This window comes from Centrocercus urophasianus, unplaced genomic scaffold (assembly GCF_019232065.1).
Source record: "Centrocercus urophasianus isolate 14NV4802_14NV808 unplaced genomic scaffold, USGS_Curo_1.0 seq_10, whole genome shotgun sequence".
Taxonomy (NCBI): domain Eukaryota; kingdom Metazoa; phylum Chordata; class Aves; order Galliformes; family Phasianidae; genus Centrocercus; species Centrocercus urophasianus.
In genome coordinates, this window is record NW_024884142.1 from 69,661,536 (window position 1) to 69,673,779 (window position 12,244).

General features: G+C 39.0%; 1 protein-coding gene across 1 annotated transcript in view; it reads left to right on the forward strand.

The window, feature by feature from the left end:
- The window catches only part of KIF26B (kinesin family member 26B), a 282,629-nt gene that overhangs the window by 74,924 nt on the left and 195,461 nt on the right, over positions 1-12,244 (forward strand). The window contains exon 3 of the mRNA XM_042818809.1: positions 10,804-11,337. Coding sequence (XP_042674743.1) covers positions 10,804-11,337 — 534 coding nt within the window. The remainder of the gene's footprint in view (positions 1-10,803; positions 11,338-12,244) is intronic.

Consider the following 12,244-nt stretch of genomic DNA (forward strand, 5'->3'; position numbering starts at 1 on the left):
ATGCTAAGATGTCCCATTCTCATATCGTATATGAAACAGTCATGACAGTGTAGTTTTTTTCAATTGAGAGAGTTGGCAGATTCTTACTACTTTTTTTTCATGTTGTTGGTTTTTCTTCTCTTTCCCCTTTGTGAACCCCAAATATATATACTGTGCTAACAAAATAGAAGCTGATCTTGCAACCAAAGTGGAAATCTGCAACTTTTCTCCAGAAATTATTCCCAGCTGAAAAGCTGAGCTGTGCTTTTACTTCCTGCCCTGTATACTAAGTGAAATAAATGTCCTTTCAGGATTGCTGTAATTCCCTAGGGTTACTGTGCATGGAGCACCCTTTAAGATAGATTTTAACTTTTGTGTGGTGTTTTTTCTTGTTTTTAGTTTGTTTTCATGTGTTTGTAATGTTTTTATACAGTTATAAATATACCTGAAATACTTTACATGAGAAATGAGTACTATATAGGAGTCTCTTGCATCTCATTGGAACCATTGGAAGTGATAAAATCCTAGAGAAGTATATTTACATGCTGAATTTCACTTCTAAAGAAAAACGTCTTTGATATGTTACATCTCATTTAAGAGGTTCCAGGGATCACAGGCAATAATTACAAGTTACTCCATGCTCACAGAAGGAATTAAGCAAAAAATAGATTAGATAACTTGATAATTAGATCATTAACAAGCTGTTAATATAATTGTGTTAATGGAAACAGCTATAAATACAAAGCTATATCTGGTTACTCTCTGGTATTATATCAAAGATGGGAAGCTTTCATGTGCAAATATAATATAAAATTTCAAAGTCTTGCACTGGGATTCTTCTTTGCTCATTTCACATTACTAATGAAAACAAAACCAAATACCAGTAATAATAGTAAATACACACCCAGTGCGTTGGTATGGAATTGATTAGCCTGAATGTGGGATTAGTAAAGCACAGGGTGAAACAGGTTGGCAGACTCAAAGTGGCAAGGGCAGAAGGTGTTTGCTTGGTCTCTGGCTTCTGTACCTCTAATAGCCCTAGGTAGCCTGGGGCAGGACTGCAAGAGGCTGTGCAAGCCAGAGGGGAGAACGTAGATATTGTTTTGCTTGAAGGAAAGAAGTAGGATGGTGGTGTGCTTTTCTCTGAAGAGAAAAGATTTCCAAGATGCTGTCACTGAAATGTAGTTTGATGTTGGATACAATGGGAGTCTGAAAAATCCCAAGGCGGGACCAAGCAGGGCAGTCCTTTTATGGGTGGATAACTTGAAGTGAGAAGGAGGTTGAAAATGGTAACTGGCCAAATACTATGGGGGGGAAAAAATTGAACAGATGGAAGTGGGGACAGTGAGAGCTGGCATGGCTAGACAGCAGGGGATACTAGCTGCCCATGGGGATAGTTGCTGTCAACACCTGGTATGTGGCTACTATGTAAAGCAGAAGCCTGCTGCAGGCCTGGTATGTGTCAAGGAGGATGTTTTGAACAGGTGCTGTCAAACCTCAGAGCTGATTGTGGGATGCTCTTATGCAACTTCTTTCCAACTGAAATGCAGTATGAAACCTTTTGGGAAAGCAGAGTAGGGTACAACACCCTAACAGATGTGATCTTCCTTCTAAGTCCGCAATTCTGGACCTTTGCTCACCCTGTCAGTTAGCCCTTCAAATTGTATTAGAAATCAGCTGGAAAAAAAAAAAGCATTTCTTTGTTTTTCCCTCCCCTCTTTCTCACCATCAGCTTCAAGTAGGTATCACATCTTCTTAAATTGTATAATGATCTTGGGACCGTTCTCCACAGTCTTACCTAGCCCTCTAGCTTTCACACTGCCTGCTTGCTTGATCTTGGGTCTAGTCATGTGAAGGAAATAGCTGTTAAGGAAGGCATGTCACACCTCTGCGGTTGCTGAGATTTATGTTCTTTAGTTCAGTTGGGATAAAAAAAAAAAAGCTGTTGGAAATCCCCAGGCAGGACTCGTATGAGATATGACTGCTGCTGAGTGATAAGAACAGATTTGTGTGCAGCTTAGAATGCTCCATGTATGCAATGATTTGAAAAACATTTCAGAAGGGAGACTTGTTCCTCTTTCCAAATTATGTTTTTAATGTTATCTATCAAATGCAAACTGAAAACAGTGGAGAAGCAGATATATTTCAAATTTTCATGCATCTGTGACAGTGAGCTTGCGTGGGAGAAACTTCGTTATTGCGATGAAGTGACTCTTTTCTTTGTAATGCACTTTCAAAGAGGTTGGGAAGAAAATTCATCTCTTTCTAGATGGCACAGAGATGAACTCCATCTGATTTGAATAAAATTGGCAGGCTTTTACTTGAAATTTTGCAAAGATTAAGATTACTCGAGTTGTCTGGTGTTTTTATATTCAAGGATGCAAAAGAAAGCTAAATTAAAGTGTGAATTTCAAATGGCTTTGTTAAACTGCAGCAAAACTGCGTATAGAAAAACCTCAGGTTTTATCTGACCATAATAGGAGTTGCAATAAGGCTTGTGATGAGCTGATTTCAATTGTTTCATACCTTTGGCCTTCCCAGCTCCTCACCAGCCAAGCTGTGAAGGATAGAAATTTGATAGCAGCATAAAAGAAACTATGAAAATGATTCTGAGTCAGGAGAAAGTGATCCTTGCTTGAGGAGAGCATATCCAAAATGAACAAAGAGTAGCTCAGCTTGGAATCTCTGCATGAAATGCAGTTAAGTGCCGATTAAAAAAAAAAATTCAGCTTTCAGAAACAAAACCAAGTGGTGAAAAGGCTATCAGGCATGCAAAGGTGAATCTCTATACCCATTATAAAAATTATCAATATCCTCTATCAGTCTATTGCTTTTTTTCTTCAAAACAATGATTTCAGTTAATTTGCCTTCAGTTTGAAGATACTGTTTTCTTCTTAGTGTGGAGAGAAAAGTATATGAAAGAGCATGCAGGGATAGTTTTAAAAAAAAACGTGATACGAAGGTAAGCAGAATAGGACAAATCTTGTGATTTTTCTGATGATGTCAATTATGATTGTGCTGAATCTGAAAAAAAGATATGATAAAACTATATGCTGAATTGATATGATAAAACTATATGCTTCTGAAAATGAGAAAGCTTTGAAATAATTCTGGTAATTATTGTTTGCTTAAAATAAAAAGGATATGATTGTTATGTTTGAATAGCATTTGCAAGAGATTTCAGCTTGCTGCAAATCCGTTTATAAATCAGGAATAGAGTAAGCACATAGGTGTCATGAACACTGTCCTGACCTCCACGCTTGTGATGTTTAGTTAGCATTCTTCAGGTACAAGAGTTATTTCAGAAATCATTGGTTACAGTGTCAATAGCTGCTCAGTACTGGAGTTCATCAAAGAACTGTAAAGCTCTTGTCACAGGAAAAACAAGCTAAGTTTTGAAAATATGGAGATGTTTTATAAGAGCAATTGTTGCCATAGCCTGGTTGGAGGTTCACGCAATCTGTTTGACGATCATCACAGCTTGAAATAATGGGAAAGTTTGAAAAGGCCAAAATAAAAAGGAGATTATTACAGTATTTTAAAGATCTGACTCATATAGGTCAGTCATGTTTCATGATTGACCCAGGTGGGTTTGAAAGGGTGGGGTATGGGATAACATAAAGGCAGTGTCTTTGTGAATGGAACTCTGATGGTTTTTTGGGGGAAGAAGAGAAAAGAAAGTATGTTTACATTTGCTATTTCGGTGATGAAAGAGTCTAAATATCTACTTGATAATGCTAATAGTTCCTAAGTTTTTAAGAGCATCTGAATAATCTAATTCTAATAATAATTGATCGAATTTGTAGCCAGCCCCTAGTTCAGTGAAGAGGCAACAATAGCAAGTGAGTTCTGCGAGGTGGCTGGAAACTTGAGCAAAAACGCGTCCGTGATGCATTTAGTTTTGATGAATGATGGAAGGCTACCTGTGGCAATGATGCAGGAAAGTACTAGGTCAAGGTGAATAATCAATTGAATGCAAGCTCAGAGTGTGCTCTGGTGGTTAAGAAAGCAAATGCAATCCTTCAGCATTCAGACTGGAAAGTACTAGATAGGAAGAAGAAAATGGAGCTACTGTTTTTTATGTTACAACTGGAGAGGTTAGTGCTATTTTTGTTTTTCTTCTTTGCGCATAAAGAAGCAGCTGAAAAATTCTGCCCCTACAGCAAGGGCTGACTTTGTCCACCACATACCTGTAGAAGTGTCTCTGCATGACACCTTTTGCATAGGCCACAGATTCAGCTTGGTCTGCAGAGCTCCAGGCATCTGTATAGCAGAGCTGATTGGGAAGGCTTGGATCTGCACCATTGAGTGTATATTTAGATTTTCCTGCTGCTATTCCATTTCTTCTTCCCAACCCAATTAAAAATCTGGCTGCTGTCTCTCTATCGAATGTTAATACAAACACCTGTGAACCAGATGTGTACAGCTGTAAGACTGTCAGTGCTGATCCATCATCAGAGCTACAAGCTGATTCATTGGGCAGTTAGAAAACAATTTGTTTTTCCTTTTTTTCTGTCCCTCCTGCCCATTTTTAATCCTCCTGTTTTCTTAGTGTTTACTCTCTACTGCTTCCTGCTGCAGCAAGTTTGTGGGATGAGTCTTGCTCAGACTTTATCTGTCTTTCAGATAATAAAACAAAGAACCTAAACCATAAACCTTTTTTTTCTGGCTGCCGAGTGACTGGTTTGTACTGACTAATGATAAATTAAAGTCAGTATTACATGCTAGCTCATGAAAAACTCCTTGAAAAACAGTACTGTGAGAGTTACACCAGGCAGGATTATAATTTTCTTCCCTCACCTCTATGAAAAAAATTATACTGTGGGATGCAAAAATGTTGTAGAGAGACTTGTTGTAGAATGGGAAGCAGTCTTGTGGCTTTTGTGAAGGTGAACGCTCGAATCAGCAGGAAAAAGCAGTTCCTCAAACTTGAGGGACGCAAATGGTAATAGCTACAGAGGCAGGATATAGAAACACTGGAGGTTTTACTGCAGCTCTCTTTGCAAGGGTTTTTGAAAACAGGCTGATGTAAAAGGTCTGTCTTATTCTCTTACACTTTCCTTAGGAACTTTGTGTCCTTCTGATCTACTTACAACTCTTCAGTACAGTAACGGTGCTTACAGGGGGATTTTTCTGCTGGAGAAAGGAGATTGTTTCAGAAGGACAAGAGGGAAATGGTCTCCCTTGCTAGCAAATTATCTGAGAGAGTTTCATTTGCTCAGCTGACGTGGTGGTAATGCATAGTTTATGTGAATATGACAGATTATGGGAGTAAGGTAAATCTCTTATAATAGAGGGGGTAAGGCAGTGGTCTCGCACAAAGAAGATGTCGGTTGCTATGTACAAAGCAAAAGAAAAAGGGAGGCCATCTCACTGTCATGTTATGCTTGCTTGTGCAGAACTTGTGCTTTTACTTAGCAAAGCACTGCTTGTGCTAGCAGAGTTCCTGCCTCCTTAGATAATTCAGATTATTCAGGCTTAGCAAAACCAACTGACTTTTATCTGAAGGCGGTACTACTTTATCAGTGGTATGGTACTACTAATTTATAGTCAGTATTTACCATGTCATGCTTACTTGAGGAAAAGTCCTACTGACTTCAGCTTATTTGAACAAACGTTTTCTTTAAAGAAGTGGTGCTGTAGTAAACGTGAAGAAGATTTTTTTCAACTGTTATTGTTGTGGGATGTTGAAAGCAGCAAATCTAAAATGTAGACTGGACAATGAGAGGATACGCTTAAATTAGGGTGTAGATCACTTGGAAAACAGCCCAAATGCCTCTGGAAAGTAAATTTGTACGTATAGTCTTTTTATTAGATTAGAATGTTCATTCTCAAGAGACCAGAAGATGACTCATAAGGTTCCTTTCCACCCAGCACCCCAGTCTGTCCAGATCTCACTGAATGGCAGCACAGCCTTCTGGTGTGTCTGGAAACACATCTCTTCTAGGGTAGAAGTTTGTTGCTTTCCCTCTGCTTCTCCCCTTACCTTGTGAGGTGTATTATATACCAGCAGTCACTGATACCTGTACTCTCTCAGGAGCAAAAGAAATCCATGAATTTTCTGTGAGCATCTCCAAGCAAAAGCTGACCTGTGTTATGTGGCTAGTGTTGGCTGCTTTTTTTTTTTTTTCCATGGGGAGCCGTGAATAGTAGTGGTGCTAAAAATTAAAATTTGGTAGGAAGGTCTTGAGATTTGTTGTAGAGTTGAGTTTTCTCTGAAGTAATAACAAAATTACAATGGATAACTTGTGTACCCTGTGTTTGAATCAAATACTCTTTTAAGATTTAGCACGAAACTGCATATCCTATATTACTGTTGGCTTACTTTGTGAAACAGGTAGTTTGCGTAGAAAGTTTTTACTTAATCTCTTCTCATCCAAGTTCTGTGTATGTAGGTCACTAAGTAAGTAATGCCTTTTACTTGGAAACTGAAAAAAGTACAAAGAGCACAATAACACTGATAGTTCTCAGATACAAAGCATTGTTTCCCCATAGTCATCACCACTGGCTATGCATTTTTACCTGTGATGAACGAAAGCCTGCATGTGGCACTAGTAAAAATCTGCACGTGCAGAAGTGACCTGCTGTTCTGCAGCTCCTGCAATGATATTGTTGCTAGGAAAGTGTCAGCTCAGGTAGATGGAAGTAAAAAAGCCAAATCCAGACGGTGGTGGTAGGAAAGTCCGGTCAAGACTGGCAGTATGCTCCACAGTCTTCAGACAAGAATGGGGCCTGGTGTTAATAGTGTTGTAAGAGAGAAGTCTTCTCTGGCCTGACCATGTATATTTGAACCTTCAGCATAGATAGTTGTCGTGGTTTTATGATTTTGGTTAGCGGTATTCCATATCATAACATCGTGTAACTGAGGGTTTGACTGCTGATGCTCAAGTTCCGGGTGCCTGTCCGGAGGAGAAGAACAACTACATTTCCCCATCGCCTCACTGTGCTCACAGCCATTGATTGGTCTCTATGAACATTCATCAAGTATTGACAAATGTCAATGGATGCAGTTTTTTCATGTGGAGGAATTCAGTGACACACCTTTGCTTTATATGCCCTTCCCTGTCAGACATCATTTTGCCAGACTGTCCCTTTGCCGACATCTGTTACGTGGCAACAAAATACAGTGGAATATTGGCAGGAAGTTTCAACCTCTGCTGCCATACCAACATCTACCTCTGTAGTCATAGGCCAACACAGTAAAATAGGAGGCATTACTTTCAGAGCAGCCATTGTAACATATAAAAGCGCAAATCACTCATCCTACTTTTTGCCCGTTATGCTTTCTACTAGGTTAGCTCTCGTTGCTTATATTCTGTCTCCTTATGAACTTGAATCATGTGTGTGAAACAAACATCTGTACTAAAAGTGATTGTTTCTCTGAAGAGGAAAAAGGGCACCTAGGTGGATAACAGAAAGGAAAGAAATATTTTGTTTCTGATCTGCTTTCTTAGTGATAAATTTACAGTGTCATGGAAATTGTACAGCAAAGTACAACTTTGTACAATTGTAGCTGTCCATTCTCTGTGAGATCAGGACTGAATTTACCATGGTACAGCTGTGTACTTCAATGTTTTTTAATTAGTGCCTGCTCACTGGGTACACTTTTAGTGGGCAAATCAAGAATTCCTCAGCATCCCTGTTTGTGACCGGTTTCTAAAGAGCAAAACTTCCTTCCCTCTTCTGTATTTCTAGTGTTGCTTTTTAGTTTAGGACCAAATATGGGGGATTATTAATAACTGGTGTGAGTGGAAAAGAGTGGAAAAGATGAACCAAACTTAGCTGGCATTTGAATTTATGTAAGCTTGAAAACTTAAAGTTTGTGAGAATGCTCCTTGCAACCAAATATAGTGTGTGCTCAGTTTAGTTCGTGGCTTGACTTGTGCATTTGTGCTGCAGTCCACGTTGTTACTGATCTCCTGAAACTTTGGTTTCATCTGTTTATTCTAGGAATGGGAGTTTATAGTAATGCTGTTTATACTAAAGATGGGTGAACCATTATAGCAAGTGGAGAGATCATCGTGAACCTTTGCCCTGAACTCAAATCAAACTTTGTGACTTTAAAGTCCTGTTTCAGTGTTCAGTGTCACTGTACTTCATTCTGTCAGGACTTGAAACAAGTGCCAAAATATAAATGGTATTTCCAGTGTCAGCCTCAGATTTCACAAGCAAATCTACTGTCATGAGAGAGTTTATGGAGTTTCAGACCTCACAAGCTTTGGTAGTGAGCTTTCTAACTCCTGCTGCTTAGTGCAGCTTGCCCAATGGGGTTTGCCCATCACTATGTCATATATGCCTATGGAACAAGATGCTATTTTTTGAAATAATAAGCATTCTTTGGGGGAAATGTGTGCAAATGATTGCTTATGGATGAAACATAAATGTCATGTAGCTACATTTTCCTGCTTTCAGACAAGGACCATCCTGACTTGACCTTTCTCCTGTACATGTTGCAAATCTGTTACCTAATTCTTCTATGAAATCATGCTGGAGCTGTCTAGGTGAAGAATAACAAAGTAAACTGTCTTTTGGACTCTATATTTTACAAAATATGACTAGTATGTTTCTGGAACCTAGGTTTCTCCAAATTTATTTGCTGTTGAGAAGGTTTCATGGTTTTACATTCCATTCTTGGAACCAGTTTTGAGCAATCCGTCTAGTAGAGTCTGATTAGTAGAGCCAATTATAGGAATAATCAATTCAGGTGGTGTCTGTTTTCCTCCTTTCTATTCCCAAGGAGGAACTGTATTCCTTCCTCTCTCTCTGTTTATTGTTGTATCAAAGAATGATCTGATGTTTGTTTTAACAATGAGATGACGCTGAATTCACTGCTGTCCAGCACTCCTTAGAACTGGTGTGCTACTTGAATATTTATATCATACTGACATTTGCTTACTTTAGAGAAAGCTTTATTTCCTTGGAATATTTATCATAGTATCTAGGAATTTCCATGTTAAACTGCTGCTGGATCTGAATGTTGTATATAATTACCTAGGTTCAAGGCCAGTTGCCTAAGGGAAGTCGATTTTCAAAGAACAGAACCAGCTCTGTGGCATTAGCTAGCTGAAGTAAGAGCTGGCAAAGATTTTTCTTGGACTGACATTGAGCAGCCTGGAAACAAAGATTTATACCTTACTTCATGTGTATGGATAGCTTTGTCTGATGTATTAGGGGAAAATTAGAGAAGCCTCTCCCTGCATACCTGGCACCATCAGTGGCGATGATGTGATATCTGATGTGATCTGTTGACCTAGTTATGGTCTTGAATAGAAAATAAATTTGACATCTCTTCCTTCCTGCTTTTTCCCTCCTGATCTCCATCAGTCTTATTTTTTCTGATGGTTAAGGGTGGGGAGGTTGGTGCAGAATTCAGTTCCTGCCTTTCTGATACACTGTGATGCTCTGACCCCCTTTGTACATGGAACAGTAACATCCACTTTTGAGACCTGATCAGATCTCAGCCTCCTGTTGTTTCCCATCAGCTTATATGACTCTCTTGGGCTTCTGGGGCTAAAACTGCTCTTTTGCTGCTGTGCATAAAGAGGCGCCATGATTTATGAATCAATTAATCACTGCATGCTGAGGGGTTGTTCACGGTAGTTAAACAGTGAAAATAAGATGCTTGAGTATATAATAAAGATGGATCATAATGAATATGGTCCTCTACTGCTGAATTCTCTTCCTCTACTTTATCCCAATACTGCTAAACTACTGGCATATGAAATCTGTTTGTCTTTGATGGCAATGAGTTCATCCAATTTCTTGAAAAAAGTGGTCTTTATTTCCATGATTTTTTTTTTTTGAATCTTCTGGTTTGATTTCAGTTTACTGCCAAATCTGATAAAGCTTCAAAGCAGAAAAAGAAAAATAGGCTCTCATACTGCTGCCTGTAAATCTTTTTCACAGTTATAATAAAGTCTACCTTTGTGTCTCCAAAACTTAAGGAGGGGAAGCCTGGCCTGTAAACGCACTTAATTGAGTGCACTTTCCCTAACAATAAACTGAATATGAAGCTTTATTCCTTCATCTACTTTACCACACGTGCTGATCTAGAACTCCTGTTTTTTGGTTGTTTTTTTTTTTTTTTTTTTTTTTTGCATATAAGAGATAACTTCAGACTAGTGCATAAAAATATTAGTTTCTATTACATAGCTGTTATTGTTTGTTCTGTTTAACACACACATAATTGCTCTGCATTTGTAAGACTGCAAGATACTGTAAGAACTATTCAAGTTTGGTGAGAAGCCCTGCTGTGAATGCAGTTTGGCTTCATGATTTACTGAAGTGCTGTGCAGTTTGAGCCAGCAGTCAATAACTGCCGTCAGATTAGAATGGTATATTTAAAAATCTATTCATTAGTTAAGGATATGAGGCAAGAGGCAATCCAGTCACATGATTTTGCCTCCAAAATACATTTTCCAAGGAGGAAATTGTTCATTACAAATGGTGAAAAGATAGTGAACCTTGCTGATTTCACTGGAGTTGCTCTTGATCTTACCTGTGCAACTAAGAGTAGATTTCATTCAAGTTAGAAATTAGGTGCAGTGGTGTGAAGCAAGTTAATTCATTTTCCCTGCCATGCAGTGGAATTTGTAGTGGAATTATAATACCTGTAATTTATCAGTAAAAGTAAAAAGTATTTCTTTTCAACATAAGCTAGTTTTTCATTTTGTTTAACCTGCTGCTGGCATATATTAACTGTATCTAATGACTTCTGTTTGCTTGCTAAGTTGGTCTCATTAATTGGCTTCTGAAATGCACAATCAGCGGTAATAATGTTTCGCTGCACTGACAGTAGTTAAATATTTCTCGTCTGTTTTTTAGGACCCAGGCTTCTCTTCAGTGATTCACGACAAACTCCAAGTTCCCAATACTATTCGGAAGGCATGGAATGAGAAGGACAACAGATGTGACGTTTGTGCCACACACTTGAACCAGCTGAAGCAAGAGGCCATTCAGATGGTGCTGACCTTAGAGCAGGCTGCCAACTCAGAACATTACGATGCCTCTCCAGGATCACCCCCACCCCTCTCTAATATTCCCACACTAGTCAGCTCCCGGCACGTGGGCAGCTTACAGCCCAGGGACTGGGCATACATGCCTGCACCTTATGCTACGTCTAATTATACAGGCTTTGTTGCCAACAAACACAGTGGAAAACCCAACAGTCTAGGAATTGTTAATGGGGTGGAGAAGAAAAATGGCTCTCCTGGACACCAAGCCAAGGTCAGCTTTCAAATGGCCACCAGCCCCAGCAATGGTAATGTTCTCAATTCTGTGGCTATCCAAGCTCATCAGTACCTCGATGGCACTTGGTCTTTGTCAAGAACGAATGGCGTTACTCTATATCCCTACCAAGTAAGTAGTTTTAAACAACAGTGCTTTTTCTTTTTCTTTTTTTTTTTTTTTTTTTTTTTTTTCTCTCCATAGAAGCTTGCAGGGGCATGCTAACACTGCTTGGTCCTGTTGAGGAGAAGTAGACCCATTCCTGTACAAAGGACTGGAACAAGAAGGGTTTTAAATTCTCTTTTACCTGGTAGGGAATGGAATTGTGAGAGACAGAGATCATGACCATATTCATTAGAACTACTTTTATTAATGCAGCTGTTATTAATAATAGAACCAAACTGTTGTTGTTAATAACCAATAACTAGTCACACAGTGCATTCATTTGTTCCTTCACTCAGATTATGCATCTCACTCATAATACTTGGTTAGAGATTGAGCTTATGGCTGGGAGGCCAACCACACTTGTTTGTTTATGGGAAGCAGTGCTGATGTACCTGTATTTCTGGCTGGGTATTTGTGAAGTATTCATAGTGTCTCTCTGGTTCATCATTTGCATTTATGGTCCTACTGTCCTTGGGTAGCAGCTACCACATACGTTGATGTTGCTCAAAGTTATATCTATATTTTTTTTGCTAGTGTGTGCTGGTGGCCTTCTACAGATTAAACTGATTCTTGATGTTTTGATTTGTAGTAGTTCTCATGAATTCAGAAGGACCAGTAATTTCCTCAAATGTTTGAGGAGCTTAAATGTTTGAGGAAGATAGTCTTGTATTTATCAGCATGTTCTTTTGATCTTTTCTGATCTGCTACTTTTGTTAACCATCCGCATTCATGGGTACCCGTAGAGCCCACCCACACTAACTCACACAGAAGGGGGAAGAAGGTTTTGCAAAATACTTAGTTGTAGGTTGTGGGAATTTTAGTGTGCCCAAGCACTTACAGATTGCAACAGAAGCCTATTCTTTTTCAGCTCTCC